The sequence below is a fragment of the Symphalangus syndactylus genome, chromosome 4, assembly GCF_028878055.3.
Source record: "Symphalangus syndactylus isolate Jambi chromosome 4, NHGRI_mSymSyn1-v2.1_pri, whole genome shotgun sequence".
NCBI classification, from domain to species: Eukaryota; Metazoa; Chordata; class Mammalia; order Primates; family Hylobatidae; genus Symphalangus; species Symphalangus syndactylus.
Window position 1 is genome coordinate 114,438,843 of NC_072426.2, and position 22,464 is coordinate 114,461,306.

Here is a 22,464-nt window from a genome sequence, read left to right on the forward strand (position 1 = left end):
TGAAGGAGACTACTGAAGTGAATTCGGGGCTCTGTGTTTTGATTAAAAAAAATTTTTTTTTTATAGAGACAGGGTCTTGCTATGTTGCCCAGGCTGGCCTTGAACTCCTTGGCCTCAAGTGATCTATTTACCTTGGCCTCCCAAAGTGCTGGGATTACAGGCATGAGCCACACCATCTGTCAACCTTGGGGTTCTGAATACTGGATTTCAGAGGGATTGAATATACTTCCTGCATTTATACTGTAGACTTAAGTGGAGAACATAGCTCAGCACATAAAGCTGTCTTGCTTGCAAAGATTCGTGAAAAAACTTTCTCAGGTCATAACATCAGGAACAACCATTTTGATTTTATCTCGTGGGACACTGGAATAAACTCATTAAATATTACTTGAATATTGTTTCCTTTGCACTGGCAGCTAGAAAGCCCCAACTTAGAGACCCATTTCTACTAAAATTTTAGGTAATCCATTTGTGTACTAATTTCATTCTGGCTTCATCTATTTTTTATACACTTATCAGTTTCTCATATTTTCTATACAACTATTTTATTATCATAGCATATACATTTTATAAGAAACTTTATGTTTAATTAAGAAGAGTATAATAACAGATACTGATAGGACAACTGTTAGCATATATTTCCCTTTCCCATCCTTTCCTCTCTTCCACCCTGGCTATAAGAAAAGTTAGAAGCTTCTTTGAATAGCTCCTCACCAAAAAGAAAAGAGGCTATTACCTTGTCACCCTTCTTGATGGTCCTGATCTGGAGTTTGCTGATGGCTTTCTTTGCTGCATCCCCCAGTCGGCGCTGAAAAACCAAAACGTGCTTGTTAATAATAAAGATCTGTAATTCTCGACTTCATTTCTGATGTCATTTAATACATCAGGGCAGCTAGCTCTGAAATCATGCATATGTGGTATGAATGCTAACAATGATGACTAGAAAAGACGGGGCAGTGGCATTTGTGCAAGGGATCTCTACCAGTTGAGGTCTATAAAAGACTTCTGCCATAGAGAGAAGTTCTTCATGCCTAGTGTTAAGCAAGTGGCATGTGACATAGATCCTGCCCTACAGTTCTACAGCGCAGGTTATATGTGCATACACTCCCCACCCCACCCCCCCCAAAAAAAGGAGTTTAGTAATTTGCCACTCTAGCCACTCAATTTGTGACACAGAGATAGCCAATCTGGAGTAGCTGGAATAAGTGTCATCTCCTCTTTTTGACAATCAGGGTTCATTGCTTGGATATTCCTTCCAATCTGCTCATATAGGCATAACGTTGGTTTAAATTTGGTCTGTTCTATCCTATTCCATCACATTCTCACATGGCAATTTTACCTCCTTTATGCATGTTTAAGTGTGAGTGTGCATATAGAAAAATACATAAAACATAATGTTCAGTTTAGCAAATAATTATAAAGCAAACACTGGAGTAACCACCATGATCCATGTCAAGAAATAATATATCATTCTCTTCCCATTTTTGGTAGAGAAAATTACCATCCTAATGAGCCCCGCAATAATACAATCAGAGGGTGATGAGGAAAACTGGGAGAAGGATAGGGTGGTGAGTAAATTAAATTTTAATCTGTCAAGCAAAAAACTGCATGTGAGTTTTCTACATGTTTTATCTTCTTTGTAGGTATATCTATTTCTGGTCTGCAATAGATGTGTATCTGTTGTAGTAAAACATTAGAAGGACTAAGATTAAGAGAGTTAACATTTAAACGCAGACTAATGATTTGCTTTCACTAATTTTGTTCCTTTTGGAAAAAGCACTCAAGCTTCTTGCTTTTGTTTAAAATGGTGAACACATATTAGTGAACAGTTAATATATCCTAGGTGCCATGCTAAAGCTATATATGCATTATCACCTTTGATATTGTAATAACTGAGAAAAGCACTATTTAATAGAATGAATTGAGGCTTACAGAGCTTAAGTAAGTTGTCCAATATCATAGAGTTAGTGAAAGGTAAGTCAGAATCTGAATAAAATTAAGTTTGACTTTAAAATCAAAGCTCATCTACCACCCTCACCTTTATTTGCCAAGCCACCCGGTCAACCAATCAGCCAGTCAGCCAACCATCTAACAGCTGGCCAGCCAGTCAGCCATCCATCCAACATCTGGCTAGCCAACTAACCAGCCAACCAACCATCCAGCCAATCGGAATAACTAAGTATTTAGCACGTGGCACTTCTCTAAGTACACAGCAGTTAAAGTAATTAGCAGAAAAGGAGATGTTTTCCTTGTTAATTCATTTTTCTCTTTGATAGTTTGTCCTTCATATCTAAAATAATGTTGACATTTTTATCAGAAGGGTAAGTTTTGGCTGCTTCTTAAAAGGAGACCTATGCCCTTGAGATTTATGCAGAGGTCCATGAGTAGCTAGCAAACTAAGGCATCAGGCAAAAACAGGAAGAGTTTTTAGTGATAAATACCAAGGAAAAACAGAAGAGTGAGAGAAAAAGAACTGAACTGAGGTGAACTACACATGATGGAACTTTCCTCTCCTCTTCTTCTGGTTATTATCTATTCATCCTTTGACTTCAGCTCAAATCATTTCTTCAAGGAGCCCTTCCTAGATGTATCCAACAAGATCCCTCTCATCTAGACCCTGATAGCACTTTGCACCTCTGCACTGTCACATTTGAAATTTGAAATTTGTTTTTATGATCAATTCCTGTTAGATTGCCCTCAGATATGCTCCCTGAGGGCAAGCCTGTGCTTATATTTGCTTCACATTGTCCCCTACATCCCCAGCATATATTAATAGAATAAAGCTGCCTTCAATAATAGGCAGTCAATCATTCAACATACATATTTTGATTTCTTATTCTGTGCCAAGTATAGCTTTGGGTTTTAAAAAATGGTAACGAAAACACACGTGTGTGCATACACACATGTACACACACACACACACACACTCCTATCAACTGTAGTTTAATTTATAATCTAGTGAAAACTCTAAATAATAAGTTAAGAAAATCTTAAGCCGAGTGGTTTTTTGTTGTTGTTTTTTTTTTTTTTGCACAGAAAACAACCTGAGAAATTTAGCCAGTTAAAGGGAATATTTAGGGACAAACTATAAGTGATACATGTTGTAAGGTAAGCAAACTTGTGGTCCTGGCTTGGCAAACACAGCCAGTATCACCTGACAGCTGCTCTCCATTGAAGGACCCCGTGGCAAGGTTTGAAAGGTATTGAGAAAGGGCTACTAGTTATTGGGAGTAAATGCCATAGACCTGTAGAATATTGTATTTAGAATAAGAATCTGAATCCCAAAGAAACAAATACTGTTTTTCTTTTTCAGTCAAGAACTCAGATATTTTTGCAATTGTGTTTAACTGGCATTATATAATATTGCACCTAATTCAATCACTTAAAAAAATTTTTTTTGAAGACTAAGCAGAGTAATTAAGTAGAAAAATACATGTTCATACAATGGTCATAGATTATACTCAAAGGGAAATAATTTTTTTTTTCTTTTGAGTGGAGTCTCCTACTGTCACCCAGGCTGGAGTGCAGTGGTGTGATCTCGGCTCACTGCAACCTCTGCCTCCCAGGTTCAAGTGATTCCCCTGGCCTCAGCCTCCCAAGTAGCTGGGACTACAGGGGCCCGCCACCACACCTAGCTGATATTTTTGTATTTTTAGTAGAGATGGGTTTCACTACGTTGGCCAGGCTGGTCTTGAGCTTCTGACCTCATGATCTGCCCACCTCAGCCTCCCAAAGTGCTGGGATTACAGGCATGAGCCACCGCGCCCGACCAGGGAGCCAACATTTTTAAAAAGCAGGTGAACTAGAAATATGTTTTCAAAATTCAATTTCTTTTAACATAATTTTTTAGCAAATGAAATATGCCCTTCTTAAATGTGAGCATGTAGGGGAAGTTCAAAGACTGCATTAAACTTTGGCTGTGTATTTAACAGTTGGCTACATCTGAATAAAAATAGACGGCTTTTTAAAACATCCCCTCAGTCTCTTTTAGAGAAAAAACCCTTTCCATGCCCTTTTAAAATAATGCAGGCTGCCTTTATTTTTTTAAAAATGGCAGGTCTGTTGAGGAAATGTAAAGCAAGCTGACGTTAAGGTGACAGGGATTTTAGCTAATAGTAAAGTTAATGGCTAGGGAATTAGAAAGACGAATTCCATTACTGGCATTTGTATGACTGGGCCCTAGAGAGGTTAAAGAAGTTCAGCAGAGGATTAAGTCATTTAGGAGATGGGCTTCCCAAATTAGCAGAATTAATAGATTGAGGGAAAGAGAGTAAAAGAGAAAGTACAGTCATGTATGGCTTAATGACAGGGATACATTCTGAGAAATCCATTGTTAGGCGATTTCGTCACTGTGTGAAATCATGGAAGATTGCTCACACAATCCTAGATGATACTGCTGGCTATACATGTAGGCTCTATGGTATAGCCTATTGCTCCTAGGCTAGAAACCTGTACAGCATGTACTGAATACTATAGGCAGCTGTAACACAATGGTAAGGATCTGTGTATCTAAACATAGAAAAGATACAGTAAAAACAGGATATTATAATCTTATTGGACTACTGTCATATGTGTGGTCCATTTTTGACCAAAACGTAGTTATGCAGTGCATGACTGTAATAAAGTCATCTTCAACATCAAGTCTTTGAGGCCTTCCTCCTAGAAGCCCTGAGAAATCAAATGATTCACAAAGGTAGGAAGACGTATTTTCCTTAATCATTCTAAAAGATGATATAACGGTATTCTCTTCCATTCCCTTTTCTGTGACATTCCTTGAGTCAAGCCTCATTCTGCATGTTATTGATGAATGATACACATATTTTCTCCTCTTTTGAGGAAAAACATAGCATTTTGGCAGCGGCGGATAAAGGATATGAAAGTCTTCCCTGGCAAGGGCAGAACAGATGGTCCAGATACCTGGGGAAGGAAAATCGGCTTCTGAGATGTATATGATGATATGGGACCATGTAATAAAAGATTTTTTTTTTTTTCTGTAAGAGTTCTGGATTAACAAAATTAGGGAAAAAGCAACACAAAGTTTTGAAAAAATATGATTTCCATATGCATGTAAACAAGTATTATCAGTATATGCATGCTTATTTCTAAGTGACATGAAAATTACACACATGCAGAGAAGACCCCATTAAAAAAATTACACAAAGAAAAAAAGTACCACTTACAATATTTAAAAAAAAGTTTTCAATATTAAAAAAATCTCACTTTCAATAATTTTCAAACTAGTTTTATTGGATTTCCAAATGCAAATTAAAGAGATAAGTAAAAACATAAACATTCTTAATGAAATGGCCCAAATAAGGCTACTTACTGTTGCTTTTTAATTGATCTCTTCTGTCTTTGGGTTTTTGATTGCACCCAGTATGAAGAGGGAAGGAAAACTACAGGCCCTGCTCAAAGTGAGTCTCCTACTCAACATGAATAGAGAATCTAGGGATTGGAACCAGAAGTCTATTACAAAACAGACTCTTTCCTTTGTCATTCTCAGAAAGGCAGAGTAAAGTGATGCTAATGGAAGACTCAGGGACCACTTTTGAGTCAGTCTTTTGTTTCAGGTAGGGATTCCACTCTTTTCTCTAGGTACTCCTATGGATTCCTTCTAATCTAACCAGACCCAAATCATGCTGCTTCTTCTTATTATTATTTTTGAGACAGAGTTGTGCTCTGTCACCCAGGCTGGAGTGCAACAGCGTGAATCTTGGCTCACTGCAGCCTCTGCTTCTTGGGTTCAAGTGATTCTCATGCCTCAGCCTCCTGAGTAGCTGGGACTACAGGTGTGTACCACTGTACCCAGGTAATTTTTGTATTTTTTGTAGAGATGGGTTTCACCATCACTTGAACTCCTGACCTCAAGTGATCTGCCTGCCTCGGCCTTCCAAAGTGCTGGGATTACTGGCATGAGCTACCCGTACCTGGCCAAAATCATGCTTCTTACTAAAGCTTGTTAGGTGTTAGGCCATCGTAATAATTAGGTTTATCCATCTATTTGATCTAAACAGATATGAATATATTTACCAAGGTTATTGATTTCTTGACAATAGTGAAGATAAACTGTTATGGAAAATAAATACAGAGCCATGTATTAAAAGAATAAAGTCCTACATAAATTCTAACAAGAACGGTAAACAACAGACTCCAGTTCAACCTGAGACACATAAATTAGTAATCTAAATATTTAAGAAAGTGAGAAAAATAAGAAATTTTCCTCTTCCTCTGTTCTGTGTTATAAATAGAAATGCAGTGAAAGTGATAAAAAAAAACTTGGAACATAAGGATTCCAAAACATAGCATAAAAACTGAGTTTATTTTCTTCCTATCTCATTTGATTGGATAAGCCTGTATCATATTTGTTTTTTTCCCTAACAGCTGTATTTTATGATCATGTTTCTTGTCATCATCACCAAGTGGAAAGATAACTAAGTGTTCTTAAGTTCTAGGTGAAGGGAGGCCACTGTCAAAGTAAACAGAGTTGGTCCCAGTTGTCTAAAACCTCACATGATCATGAGTGACTCAAACATTTTCCTCGTGCACTCTAATACATAATAATGATCCTTCCAGGACTGGTTGATATGATAGATGTCATAGCACAGCCAGTTCAATAAATTTCCATGATGTGGATCACCACTCCACAAATCTAGAAAAATAGATAACATAATTTGACTATTTTGATAGCTGTGATGACCTCATAGAGTGATGCCATAAATCTGTTTGTGAACACACAATGTGTGGTAGAAACATCAGGGTTTGTTGTTGTTGTTGTTGGAGGTGTTGTAGAGCAGAAAATAATGGCTTCAAAGTTAGAAGACCCAGCTCTTTGTCCCATTTTTGTCACTAGCTAACTGTGTGACTTTGGCCAAGTCACTTAAACATTGTGGCCCTCTGTCCCCTTATTAATAACATAAGGTATGTAAAGTAATGCCATCTCTAGCTTTACCAGCTCATGATTTTCATCCATGCACAAAAGAATAGGGAGACAATGTGCTTTGAAACCTGAATAATCTAAAAAAAGCAAATCAAGGGCTAATTACCTCACTGAAGACTGCATGGATATGACATGCGCTTTTGCCTTTCTGTTCCCCTGAGGGCTTTGTACTTTCTTCTAGAGCAGTTTCAGGGACAATTTTAGTCCTCACTCTTTAAGAGACAGAAGCATCTCTGCCTGGACTCTCCCTTGGTGGCTGAGACTTGGCAAACTCCTTTCCTTTCTGTTTCTCTTTGTGAAGTTCATGTTTATTTTAAATTTCATTACTTCTTTTATTCCAACATAGTTTAAATATCAATATGCAATGCATGCAAAAGAAATCAAAGGCACATGGGCCATATAAATGTAAATATTAGGAAAAGTTATTCTCAGGGAGAGAGAAATCTTTCAGGAAAACTTTGCTGAATGTCATTACCAGGCCTCAAATAAAAACAAAGCAAATCAAAACAGATCTGGTTTCCCTGGATTAGCCTCAAAGGCAATATTGTTTATGAAAACCAAAAAAGATCCCTACTTAGTTTATCTGATCTGTCCATATTTGAATAAGCTACCATCTATTGGGAGTTGTGTGTTTTTCAAGTCACAGACCCAGTCCTTGTGTCTGAGATGAGATGTCCTAGCAGATAGTGAGACAATATTCCAAGACATCACAGAAGACAGGGATACCTGCCATGGCTATGGCAGGAACACCGCTTGCTGTTTGCCTTGCCATCCCTGCAGGGTTTTCATATGTAGGGTAAGAATCAGTGAATGGCAGCAGAAGTGGCACCTCTAGGGAATGAGGGGATACTTGGCCTTCTGGTGGGGACAGGAGAACTGTCCATAGTGCACACTGGTATTCAGGATCAGGAGTCTGTCATGAATCTGGCCTCCCAACTCAAAGGTCAAGAAGAGATCACAAGACGGTAGGTCATTAGATAGGCAGAATAGAGATGAATCATTAGTATTCTCTGGGAAGCCCCTTAAGGTGAGGAATCTTAAACTAGACACAGCCAGCTTTCTGTATGGCAGATTTAACCAATAATGGATTAAACACATTTGGGGGAAAAAACAATAAAAGATAACAATACAACAAAAATAATACAAATAAAAAACACAGCATAACCACTATTTACATAGTATTTACATTAGGTACTAGAATTAGGTACTATAAGTAAACAAGAGATGATTTAATACCATGGCTCCACATGGCATGTGAGGCTGTCCTTGGTCTCTGCAAATCAGCCTCCTTGGTTCAACTCCCTCAGAGTGTCATTGTGCACTGGGAAGGCAAGTATATGGGAGGATGTGTTACATGCAAATATGCCATTTCATATATGGGAGGATGTGTTATATGCAAATAATATGCCATTTCATATAAGGGACTGTGGATTTTGGTATCCATGGGTAGGAGGGGGGTGCTGGACCAATTCCTCATGGATGCTGAGGGATAACTTTATTAGGAAGGACTTAACATGACAGCCTTGCTTCTAAAGCCGGAAAGGGCCAGCGCTCAGTGTTGAATGGTCAGGAGTTGCTCATTTTATGGCTATGATTGAGGCAAAGACTAGCAACCCGCCCCATGGGTTAGGTCTCTGCACCTCAATGCCATTGAGGTGGCTTCGTCTGGTGGAAAACATTTTGACTTGAAATCATCAATCTGGCTGCATGCCCTTGAAAAGAAAATCACTTTATATCTCTCTCTCCCAAATTCATTCGATCAACTGTTCCTTTAACTTCTAAAAACTATAATTCTAGGATCAGGCAATCAGCATTCTCAAATACTTGAGTGAAATGACAGCCAGGTGTCTTCTGCCTCCCAGTTCCCATGACTGTGGTTTCCTCTCTGCAACCCTCTGGTACGTGGGTTCTCATGGCTGACCTGAGAAGTGTCCAGGCTACATGGTGTAGAAGTCCACACACTGGTGGCATCGATGGGCTATTTTCTTAAAGTACTCATCCAGGGGCATGATCAGGGCTGCTGAGGAGAGAGAGGTCTGTCTTGGTATTTAAAAGTCATCACAACACGTGTTAAATGGCCAGTAAGATATTTTTTCTAATCATTATAGGGCCTTTCCTTCTTTGACAAGTGGGTTGTGGTTTGCAACTTCTCTTTCCATGCTATCAGGGCTTCTACCAGTGCCCTGCTCTTTTAACAGGTGAAGAGTCTGATACAAAAGGTTTCCTTCACCTGAGAACCATTCCCTCAGCTTCCTCTCCCAACCTGGCCTGCTTTGTTCTGCCTTGCTTGACCACCGTTCCCATTTTTATGATAAATCTGGCTCCTAACTCCACATGGTCCTATGTACTTAATACCCTGGGTTGTCCTCTTGCCTTATAACCCTGGCCTGCCCAAGACTCTGATTCTACTTTGCACCCAAACCATTGTTAGATATAAACCCTACTCACTTTTATGTGGTCCCAGCTCCTAAAACCCCAACACTGACCCCCACCTAGCTGCCTGGGGGTGTGACATTTATGTCTGATTATGTTAAAGAGTATTGTGGGCTTGGTCAGAGATAAGATTCCACTGGGATGGCATATGACATTAGGAAATTGGCTTCCTAAATGTGCTGTGTGTGCTCTGAGTAGAGCCGCATCCTAATCTGCATGCTCTTAAGTGTCACAGGGCTTAAAGGGGAATGAGGAGTCCATTCACCTCCCTGAGCTCTGTGCAGAGAGAGCTTGAAACAATTAGTCACTGGACTCAGGCACATATAGACCAGCTGACAGACCAAGGTCTCCAAAGGAAAATGGTCTCAAGAAAAGATGATGGGGCTACCAGGAAAAACAAGCATCGCAAGTGAAGAGGGCGGCTGTGGAACAGTTAACCTTGAACAGGGAAGCAATGGCTCCACATGGCATGTGAGGCTGTCCTTGGTCTCTGCAAATCAGCCTCCTTGGTTCAACTCCCTCAGAGTGTCACTGTGCACTGGGAAAGCAAGTTGTAAGGCAAGGAGAGAAAGATTTCAGATAGTGGTAAGAATTGGGAAGGAAAGAAACTAACATAAAATGATATGATTGCGGGAGAGAGGCTGGGGTAGAGGTGAGGCCATATTACAGTATCTCAGGCTCAGGCTCCAAAGCTTTTCTGCAATACCCTCTCCCCAAGTGAGCTCATCCTGTCCTGACAATTTAAATGTCATCTGTATTCTGATGATCCCCACATTAGTACCCCCATTCCTGTCTTCTTTCCTGAGCTCCAGACCTACACATCAAAATACCTAGGTGGCATCTCTGCTTCAATATCTAAAAGGCTTTTAAATTTAGCATTGTCAAATCCAAATTCTTGATACTCTAGCCCTTTGGATCTCTTCTTTTTCCATCTTTCCTATTCCAATAAACGCCATGAGAGTTGACCTAAATGTGTCCTTGATTCCTTTCTTTCTCTGACACATATGGTAACCATAGAACTTATCATCCAAACTGGAACAATTCTGAGAGTAAATTGGGGAGTTATTAATAATTAGGCTGTGTGATACTGTGACATATAATAAAGACTATCTATATTTTGGTCTTCATCCCAGCTCCCAGCTAGAACTCCTAAAATCCTTGTAATTTCCTAAGTGATGAGAGTGATAAAGGTGAAAGGGCAGTTTTTGTAATTCCTAAGAAACCCTTTTCAACCACACCTGAGTTTATGTTAATGAGGTAACTTTGGAAAGCTCCTAAGAAAAAGGTCTGGTTGCATGGGGAACCAATCTTGTGATTAGAGGGTTGGACTTTTCAGATTCCCTCACTTCTACCCCTGCCCTCTAGGGAGGGAAGAGTGGCTGAAGGCTGAGTTCATCACCAATGGCCAATAATTTAATCAGTCATGCCTATATGATGAAACCCCAATAAAAATCCCAAAGCATAGGGTTCAGAGAGCTTTTCCTTGACTCTGGAGTAAACATGGAAGATTCCATTTGGTTTCAAATTGTGTCAATAGAGCTAAAAAGGCCATATGTAGACTAAACTATATGTGAGGTATGTAAGAACTGAGCTATTTACTATTTGCACGGGGGTGGGGGGAAGGTGGGGAATGTATTTTCCAAGCATTGCTTTATCCACTAAACGTGACCCATTTAACAACCCTTTAACAATATGTCACGCATATTTTCTCATTCAATCGTCACATCAAGCCTATGGGGCTGGCCTTACATGTGGGGAAGCCTGGGCATAGAAAGGTGAAGTAACTTGTGCAAAGTCACACCACTAGGAATTATCAGAGCAGAGATTTGAATCGAGACCCAACTGACTCCAAAGTTGGTATCTTTAGCTATTGCCCTATACCAGATTAAACTTGGTTAAATCTTTAGGAAACATGGCACACCAGCCAAATCTTCCTCTCCATTTTTAGTTGTAGCCCTTATTCTCCATGTTACCATCTAAAAGACCTTGCTGGGAGGCTTATAATGTGAAGAACATTTAGCAAATATTACTTCATGGGAAACTGAATTGAAATGATCTTCTCCAGGTACATGTGACATGAAAGTGGCCATGATTATGTAAGATGCTGGTGACTTTCTTTTAATTGTGATCTGCACAAAGCCAAGCAGAGACTGAGGTGCTCATCTGGCTAATTCAAGGTCAGTCTCTCTTTCATATATCTGAGTGGTTGGATACTTTGACAATGTAAAATAAATGCCTTTGATGCTCCATTTCAGGCTGTGAGCCTTCATCTAACCTGAAAGTCACTCTTTCTGAAGGACAATAATGCTTTAATAAAAATAAATGGTTTAAGTTAACCTGATGCTTATTATAGCTATGGCCTGTACAGCTATAACTTTCTGTTGAATGGAGTGGAATACTGACCATTAAAGGAGAAATATTTTTCTAAGGGAAATTATATGTTATTCCATCCATCAAAGGGCTAAGGTATAGTGTTCATTTGATCAGGAAGGAATGTTAACTTTTAACATGATCACAATTCACTGAGTGACCCTATGGTAGCATCCCACAATTCAAGGAAAGTTAACAAAATGAGAGGAGAATAAAAATTTAAACCCCATGAACCACTTTCATACCATTACCTTTCAATTCGTTTTTCATATACCTCACAGTATGTGTCTAGATAAACATGCAAGCTAGATCTACCTGCACAAAGTAACATAATGATTGAAGTTATTACTCAACTAATTCAAGCTTAATATTTCATCCATCTCTCTACTGCCTAATAATTGCTTGAATTATCACAGGCCCAAAAATACAGGGATGCCATTTCTAATATCATTGTCTGATTAACATCTCTCTCTCTCTACTCTCTCTCTCTCTATATGCGCGTGCACACACACACACACACACATACACACACGTATATATGAATACATATGAAGAAACACATATAGTTTACATTTTTATCGTGTTTAGATAATGATTATACTGTTTTCTAAGAAGAGTTTGCAAATTTTTCTCCATTTTCTTCAATCTAGAGCGTGGTGGGTCACTAGCCATGTGTGGCTATTTAAATTTAAGTTAATTGTAATAAAATAAACTTTAAAATTCTGTTCCTCAGTTACTAGCCACATTTCATGTGGCCACCATATGGCAGTGCATATGTGCATATATAAGACATATATATATACACACACATATAATGAAAATGTATATATATATTTCTTCATATGTATTCATACATACATATATATGTTATATGTATATCACACATACACACACACACATATATATATATAAAAGTTTCTCATATGTAGCCCCATATGAACCAACTGAAGCATATTAGTTCTACATCTCATTTTCATTGCCTTGTGTTTGGGATTCTATCCATTTAAATTCCAGAATATTTAATGAAAGTGGCAAAATTGAATTTGTAAGCAGTCATCAAAGAATCTATATGATAATAATAAAGGATACCATTCACTGAGTGCTGACTGAATGATTAGTGCCAGGCTCAGCGGCTTTAAAAGTAATACACATTAATCCATTTAATCTTCACAGTGACCATAAGAGAAAGGTATATTCCATTTAGTTCAGAAAAACAATGAATAAAGAAATTAAGTAAGTTTCCCATTTTGGGTAAGCAATGGAACTTCATTATTATGTGGCCATAAAAATCATGTTTTTGAAAATTATTTAATAATAGAGGGACATACTATTCAATAAAAAGCAGAACATAAAACATATGGATATGTTTGTGTCTCCTGCATATATAGATACACATATAATGAAAATTTAATATATATAGAGAGAATTAAAAATATCTGAAAGGTAATATACTCACTTGTTGACAATTTAGTGGGGTAGTGGGTAACTTGTCTTTTTCAGAGTTTTTCTATGATTGTCAAATTTACTAAAATAAGCATGCATCATTTTGAGAATCAGATATAAGCAATACAAATGTTTTTAAAAATTTTCCCAGAAGCTACAGAAAATTTAAGCAGAGATTTTGCAATAAAATTAATAGAAAAAGAAGAGATATCTCCTAAAACATTCACGAACTTAGACCTCCTTAACTTACAGAAAATTTCTACCAGTACTTTAAGAATCAGCTAATTCCAGTGCTATTTAAAATGCTTGAGTGCAGTGTTACCCAATAGGACTTTCTGCAATGATAAAAATGTCCTATACATGCACTGCCATATGGTGGCCACATGAAATATGGCTAGTAACTGAGGAACAGGATTTTAAAGTTTATTTTATTACAATTAATTTAAATTTAAAGAGCCACACATGGTCGTGACTACCATGTTGGACACCACAGCTCTAGATTACAGAAAATGGAGAAAAGTTTGCAAATTCTTCTTAGAAGACAGTATAATCATTAGCTAAACATAATAAAAATATAAACTATGAACAGATTTCGTATATGAATATAAATATATTATATATAAAAAATATAAATATATTATATATAAATTATAATTAATTATATATTATATAATAAATATATATATAATTATATAATATAAAATAATTATATAATATATGAATATAAATATATAAATATATTATATATATTATATATATTTCGTATATGAATATAAATATATTATATATAAAAATATAAATATATTATATATAAATTATAATTTATTATATATTATATAATAAATATATATAATTATATAATATAAAATAATTATATAATATATGAATATAAATATATAAATATATTATATATATTATATATATATTTCGTATATGAATATAAATATATATAAAAAATATAAATATATTATATATAAATTATAATTTATTATATATTATATATAATAAATATATATATAATTATATAATATATAATAATTATATATAATATATAATAAATATATATAAAATTATATATATTATATATAATAAATATATATAATTATAAACATATATTATATATAATAAATATATATAATTATATATAATTATATATAATAAATATATATAATTATATATAATTATATATAATAAATATATATAATTATAAATATATATTATATAATAAATATATATAATTATAAATATATATTATATAATAAATATATATAAAATTATATATATTATATATAATTATATATAATACATAATATATATTATATATAATAATTTATATATAAATTATATATAAATATATATATTTCGTATATGAATATAAATATATTATATATAAAAAATATAAATATATTATATATAAAAAATAATATAATAAAACACTAGCAAATATAATCTCACACATATTAGAGGAATAGTATATAGCAGAAACTCAAGATGATTCATAACGGAAATCCATTAATATCATCCATTTATTTTAATAGATCTAAAGAGAAAACTTAGGCTATGGCCACTGGAAAGGCATTTGTTAAAATCAAACATCCATTCTTGATTAAAAAATTCTTAATAAGATAGAACTAAGTTGACACTTCTGACATTATATATTTTATAACATGATAAAATATATATCTCACTCTAGAAGACTACACAGGAAAATAATAAAATGAAGAAATGATAAAAACAATCCCATTAAATTGAGGATGTTCCCATTAAATACACAATGAAGAGAAATATGTTCACTGTAACCATGATTAGTTTTTTCTGGAGATTCCAGCCAATGAAATTACATAACAGAAAAAATAGGATGTGTAACATTTGAAAGCGGTAATTTATCCCTGATTGTGAGCATTATTAATATAGTTCTGCAACACTAATATAAATAATCGCAAATACTACAAAGTAGTGGTTAAGGGCACGGACTCTGGAGTCCTGCTGCTGGTTCAATTGCTGGCTCTGTTAGTAACCAGCTGTGTGACCTTGGGCAAATTACTTAAACTCTCTGTGCTTACCTCCAACTCTGTAAAATGGGGACAGTAAAATTATTTATTATGGGACTATTATCTACTAAGGTGAAAGTAGGTAAATAGAGCAAGAGAGCTCTTAGAACATGCCTATAGCATATAATAAATGCTATACATTATTACAATTAGGGTTATAACAATGAGGCTGTTAATAATATACAAAATATACAACAATCCAAAGTTTCCAATATGAAAAAATGAATTTAATTTATAATAGCAACATAATGATTAAATACCTAGAACTAAACTGAAGAAAAGTGTACAAGATTAATAAATACTGAAAAATGCTACCGGAAATAAAAAGAAGAGTTGAATAAGGGGAAAACTTATTATATTTGAATAGGAAGATTAAACATCATGAAGTTACAAATTTCTCCTAAATTATCCTATAAGTTTAAAAACTCATATAATGATTCTAAATTCATACAAAAGTAAACATGAAAAGAGTAAAGATAGAGCAATAAAGAAGACAGCATGAACAGCCATGAGACATTATAAATTGTAGAGTACTAAAAACAAGATGGTGCTGGAGTATGAATAGAGACCTAGATTCATGGTACGGTTTAGAAAGCACAGAAATAGAAGCAAGTATATATGGGTATTTAATATATGTTAAATGGGGATACTGCATATGAGGGGGTGAAAGATTAATTATTCAATAAATGCCAGTTACAAAAATGGTAGGCCATCTGAAGAAAAATAATGTTGGCTCTCTACTTCATTCTTTACACTGAAATAAATTATCTACAGATTAAAGATTTAATGAGAAAAAAGAAATTCGAAAAGTAGAGGGTGAAAACATGAATGCTTTTCAGTACTCTTGGTCTATAGAAAATCTTATCATGGAATGGAAATGCTAAAACCACTATGAGATCACACCTCACACCTGTTAGGATGGCTATCATCCAAAAAACAAGAGCTAACAAATGTTGGTGAGGGTATGGAGAAAAAGGAACCCTAGTACACTGTTGGTGGGAATGTAGATGGGCACAGCCATTAGGGAAAACAGTACAGAGGTTCCTAAAGAAATAAAAAACAGAACTACCATTGAAGATTCACCAATCCCCCTCCTAGGTATATACCCAAGGGAGATAAAATCACCACCTTGGAAAGATATCTGCACCCCCATGTTAATTGTGACATTATTCACAATAGTGAAGACAGTGAAGCAACCTAAGTGTTCATGTGTCCACTGAAGGACGAACGGAGAAAGAAAATGTATATACATACACACATACAATGGGTTATTATTGTTTATCCTCAACAAGGGAGATCCTGACATTTGCCACAACATAGATGGGCCTGGAGGACATCATGTTAAGTGAAATCAGCCAGACATAGAAAGAAAAATACTGATCTCACCTATATATGGAATATAATTTTTTAAGAAAGGTCAAATGTCCAGAGATAGAGAATAAACCAGTGGTTACTGGGGTGGGGGAGTGGAGAGAAAATGGGGAGATTTAGGTCAAAGGATACAAAGTAGCAGAATGTATGATGATCAAGTCTAGAGATCTAATGTACAATGACTACAGCTAAAAAATTGTATTGTATTAGAAATTTCTGTTAAATAAGTAGATTTTACCTGCTCTTATCACCAAAAAACTATGTAAGACAATAGAAATGTCAATTTGCTTTACCATATTAACCATTTTACTGTCTGTATGACTCCCCAAAAGTCGTATTGTAAACTTCAACTATACACAATAAAATATTTTTTTAAAAAAGATTAATACACCAGGTGTAGTGGCTCACGCCTGTAATCCCAGCACTTTGGGAGGCCGAGGTGGGAAGATTACTTGAGGTCAGGAGTTTGAGACTAGCCTGGCCAACATAGTGAAAACCCACCTCTACTGAAAAAACAAAAATTAGCCAGGTGTGGTGGTGTATGCTTGTAATCCTAGCTACTTGGGAGGCCAAGGCATGAGAATCTCTTGAACCCAGGAGGCAAAGGTTGCAATGAGCCAAGATTGTGCCTCTGGACTCCAGCCTGGGTGACAGAGTGAGTGAGATTCCATCTCAAGAAAAAAAGATACTAAATGTAGCTCTGTAAAAACCAAAAATTTCTGCATGGCAAGAAGACCAAGGATAAAATAAAAGACAATGACAAGCTGAGGGGTGGGGAGGTGAATCCTACCCTACAAAAAAGGGTTAATTTCCTTGGCTAATAAAGAGTTTATACACATTAATAAGAAAATGACAACTCAATTGAAGAGAAGTCAAATAATAAAAGTAGTTACTTCACCAAAAATATTCACTTTTTCTATTGTACTCGAAAAGATGTTCAACGTTACTTGTAATAAGAAAAATGTGGTACCATTTTTAACTTACCAAATCACTAACAACAAAAAAAAGCTATAACATTCTTTTGGTAAGGATATGGGGAAACAGCAATTTACATATACAGTTTGTTAAAGTGTAAATTGGTTCAACATTTTTTGGCAGACAATGTGGCAGTATCTATTATAGTCTAAAATGTATATGCCATTGCCCTGGCAACTAAACTTCCAGGATTTTACCTTGTAGATATACTTACAAATGTACTAAGTGTCATGTGTACATGTTCTCTTAAGAAGAGAAAACACGTCCATTAATAGGTGCTGTTTAAATAGATGTGACACATACAGACAATGGAATGCTATGCAGTCATTAGAAGTGAGAATGAAGCTTGGCTTATGTATTGATGTAAATTAATCTGCAAGATGAAGTGAGAGAGAAGGGTACAGAGTTAAGTGTACTATCATTTGTTGTTGTTGTTTTTTAAATATATGGGTATATATGTGTTTATAAGTGCATAGAATATCCCTGGAAGATATTCCAGGAAGAGGAACTGGGTAGCTGAGAGACACACATGGGAAGGCAATTACTTTTCATTATGTGCCATGTGATACTTTTTGCATTTTGTACCATGGGTATACATGATATGTTTAATTGCTATTTAAAATAGCTTTTGGTTTTTATCTCCTTTTTTTTCTTCCGTTCACAAGGAGGAAATCTTGGCTCTTCCCAAAGTATCTTCACACTATTAGCACTTCCTTTTGTTCCCCTCATTATGTGGATAAACAAATGTCAAAAACATAAGCAATGGGAATGTAGGACAAATCACCTCCATTTTACATACAAATATAGTAAAACATCCAAATAGATATATTTGGATAATATCTGAAAAATGATACCGCAAATGTTAACAGTGTTTATCTTGAGTGGGGATATTTTGGTTTTGGCTTGGTATTTTCTGTCATGTTCAAAGATGTTTAACAACATTTTTGTAACGATTTTTAAAAGTTTTTTAACTTTTTGCTACTCACCTGGTTCCTATCCCTGGCATTTGCATATCGAAACCTCTGGATGTAATAAAAGACGAGCCATGCGAGGGAAATGATCATCAGGACAATGAAGGAGATGGAGACAAACACAACCGAAGTACGGCTCACATATTTCTGCAAGTTCCGGGTTCCGATGGTGATGTACATCGTCACGGTGATGTTTCTTTCCAGCAGGCTTACTATCTCCTTCCCTTTTGGCTCAGGAATCATTATGGCCACGATGTCTTCTACACCTGTGGTGAGAGGGGAAGGAAGGGGCAATAAAGGTTAGGGGATAAAATGTGGGGGATCCCAGTGAGATGTGTGGACACAGTAACACGAAACCAAATAAGGACAGTACTTTTGAGAATTCTGTGCTGGGCTAAGAAGACCTAATACTTACAAACCAAGTCAAAATTTCTCTTTCTTCAGCTACCTAGCTTTCTTCAGCTGCTGTTTTATATGTGAAAAAAGAACCTAAAATGCATTCATGATTTTAGTACCAGTGAAGTCATAATCTTGCAATGCCCTTTTCAACTCTCCAAAGCGTTGACCCCAGGTCTGGTAAAGGTGGACCCTTCCCAACCAGCCCAGTTTACAGTTCTATGTTGCATTCCCTAGATTCCCCTGAGGAAGGGAATGGGACTTTGCATTCAATGACAAAAGGGTAAAATGTCCTGTCTTATGCCACCTGAGAGCTCTCTCTCCCCCACACAAACACTATGAATATTCAACTATAGATCTTTCTATAGTATTTCCAAGGCAATTTTCTCCTATAGTGAGTACTCGAGCAACCAAAAAAGAACATTTCTTAAGAAGCTCTAATACGATTTGCCAACATGAAATTATGGTCCCAGAACTATTTTCTGCTTATTTTACCTAATTCAGTGGAAACAGCATGTTTCCACTGAACCATATACCAAGCAAACAGAAGTATGGTGCAATGTTTCCATTGAACCACAAGGCACATACCAAGCAAGGAGACGATGGAAGCAGTACACATAATTCCAGGATTGTTTCACTTCCACTCTTAGATACTCCCACCACGGCTGCCCCAGTTACTAGACAGCTTGGAGCAAAAGTGCCATTTATTCTTGGTCCACTTTTGTATATATGGGTCATTGTCCTTACACATCATGACACTGTGTGAAGTGAAGCCTCTTGGTGAGGAGTTCTGGGGCCCCTACGAGGAGTTCTTCAGTAATATCATACCAGATTCAAATATTAATATTAATATTAATATTTATATTAATTTCATTAGGGTATGTTCTCAGGAATCACCCCAATTCAAATCTAGGGAGAAAGATGCAAGATGATTAGGGCACAGAGGCCTCACATCCACATGGAAATATCCCATTACCTAGAGTGACTACAAATTAAAGGGAGGAAATTTGCAACAGGGATGTTGTAGATTCAGGGCAAAATTAAACTCCACTACAGCTGCTTAACACTGGCTGTATTCACATGTTGAGATCAGTTAGATGGAACTACCAGTTTACCTTTGCTCAGGCTGTTCCAAGTTTCTTAGAATGTTACTTAGGGCTTTCCTTTGACCTTGATCTCTGTGCAGGTTTTCAATCTTAAATTCCTTGATGGTGTTTCACTTAGGCTGAATAACTACTTTAAAACTACATATTAAAGTGTCTGTGTATGCTACATCAATTATATATTTAAAAAATTTCTGAAATTTTGCAAATCCAATTGTAAAATCATAAAGCCATAGCGTGGGTTTGGCTGTTATTTCTGGGAATAACTGAAACTGGTGGCTCAATTTTCAACTCTGAAGAATTTACTGGCAATTTTGACATGCCTTTTCTTTTCATTTTTACTTTGGTTAATGGCTGCATGTGGTCTGAGGTTGTGTGGGGGATTAAGGCTGCTGGCTGGTTTTGTCTCTAAAGAAACATGATCTTCTTTGTATACTGGACTAATCTGGCCTAGTGAGGCTTATCCTGGTGCTGCAGCTATTTAGAGTTACTGAGGTAATGGCAGAATAATAATTTTTCATTTCTTTTATTCCCTTATTTATATTATTTTGGCATGTTTACTTAAAGCTCTGGAAGTACATTTTTTTTTTTTTTTTCGGGACGGGATCTTGAGGTTATTTATGAGGCTTTGGATGTTCAGAAATGCACAAGTTTTACATTTTTTTTTTTTTTCTTGAGACAGAGTCTTGCTCTGTCGCCCAGGCTGGAGTGCAGTGGCATGATCTCGGCTCACTGCAACCTCTGCCTCCCAGATTCAAGCAATTCTTAGAGGCCTCAGCCTTCCAAGTAGCTGGGACTACAGGCGTGCGCCATCATGCCTGGCTAATTTTTGTCTTTTTAGTAGAGACAGAGTTTCGCCATATTGGCCAGGCTCGTCTTGAACTCCTGACCTCAAGTGATCCGCCTGCCTTGGCCTCCTCAAGTGCTGGGATAACAGGCCTGAGCCACCACGCCCACTTACATTTTTTAGTAGTCAGATTTCACTAATATATTCCTCTATGGCTTCCAGTTTTGATACTCTTTAGAACTATTTAGAAACTATTTTCCACCCAAGATTATAGAAATACTCATCTAAAATAGCTTCTCAAAACTTACAGCTTTACTTTTTACATTTAAATCTAGAGCAATCTGCGATTTAATAACAATATTTATTGAATTCTTATAATGTGATAAGCAGAAAGAAGGAAGATTAGGATGCAACTTTTTCCCCTAAATTATCAGATATATTTGGGTCAATTTTGCACTGTTTTGCTCTTGTTGTGAGGTTGACCTATCTTTTGCTGAACCTGTACCAGGCTGTTTTAGTTGTATAGCTTTTAACGTATTTACTATCTGGTAGCCTAACTCTTCCTTCACTATCCCCTCCCCCACTCATACAATATTCCTATTAATTACTTATACTTAAGAAACTAGAGTCTAACAGTTGGCTTCTGGACCTGGACAGCTTGTTTTAAATCCCAGTTCAGCATTTTAAAAATAGGCAACCAAATTTTAGATCTCCACAAAGCTTTAAACTACTCATCATCCATTTTGAGGGACTTCATAAAACATTTTCTCTTCCTGTAGGGTAAAGTATAATTAACTATTTTAAAGCATTTATTTTAAACTTAGTGCTTAGTTACACCACTTGTGTTGTCTGTGCCACTGTTGTGCCTTCAGGACATGTAACATCCACTCAGAAAGACAAACAGTGCAAATGGCAGTGGGGAGGGCCTGTTCATCTGAACTTCAACCTCATTCATTTTCAGTATTCATAATACATTTCTAGAGTTCATCATGGTAAAAACAGATGAGATTTTGGGAGATTATTCTGGTGTGCTTTAGTCTATTGTGCATGGTGAAAAGCGATACTAGGGATATGTATTTATCCTAATAGAAACAGTCACTAAGAATTTAGGTATCTAGGGTGTCCAAAAAAAGACACAAAGCAAAGCGGATTTGGAAGAATTATCTTATTCTGATGAATGCACAAAATCCAGGGCAAAATGCTCCTCCAGGATCTATATTGTTCAACTGAGGCATTTGCACTGATACGAGTATCAAATTCCCTGATCTTTGCTTCATTTTGGAATCTGCAGCTACAGTGTCAGGGGGAAGCCAGCAGGTTCTCCCAAGTATACTAGGATGTGCTTTGCTTCTGTGGGTGTGTGTGAGGCAGGGAAGGAGAAAAATGGGTGGGGCTAGGGGGAGTGGTACAAGCCCAGCACAGTGATCTGAGAGTTCAATGCTGCCTTAAGTAGCTACTACGCATCTATGACATTCCAAGGCTCAGGGAAAAGAAGTTAACAAATAGCATATTTGGTATGGGAAAACCCACAAGGAGGTCCTGCTATTTGGGCAATTCTATTTACTGTGACACAGGGTGCCTCTTTTTGCAAAATTATATCAGCCTACTATCTATTTTCCTCCCAAAG

The 22,464-nt window shown here is 36.3% G+C and overlaps 1 protein-coding gene across 2 annotated transcripts in view; it reads right to left on the bottom strand.

Annotated features, from left to right (window-relative positions):
* Nucleotides 1–22,464, bottom strand: part of RNF150 (ring finger protein 150) — a 284,499-nt gene that overhangs the window by 90,625 nt on the left and 171,410 nt on the right. For both annotated transcript variants that reach the window (XM_055275981.2, XM_055275982.2), the window contains exons 2-3: nt 18,567–18,817; nt 737–808 (exon numbers count right to left, since the gene is read on the bottom strand). In XM_055275981.2, the coding sequence (XP_055131956.1) occupies nt 737–808; nt 18,567–18,817 (323 nt within the window). The remainder of the gene's footprint in view (nt 1–736; nt 809–18,566; nt 18,818–22,464) is intronic.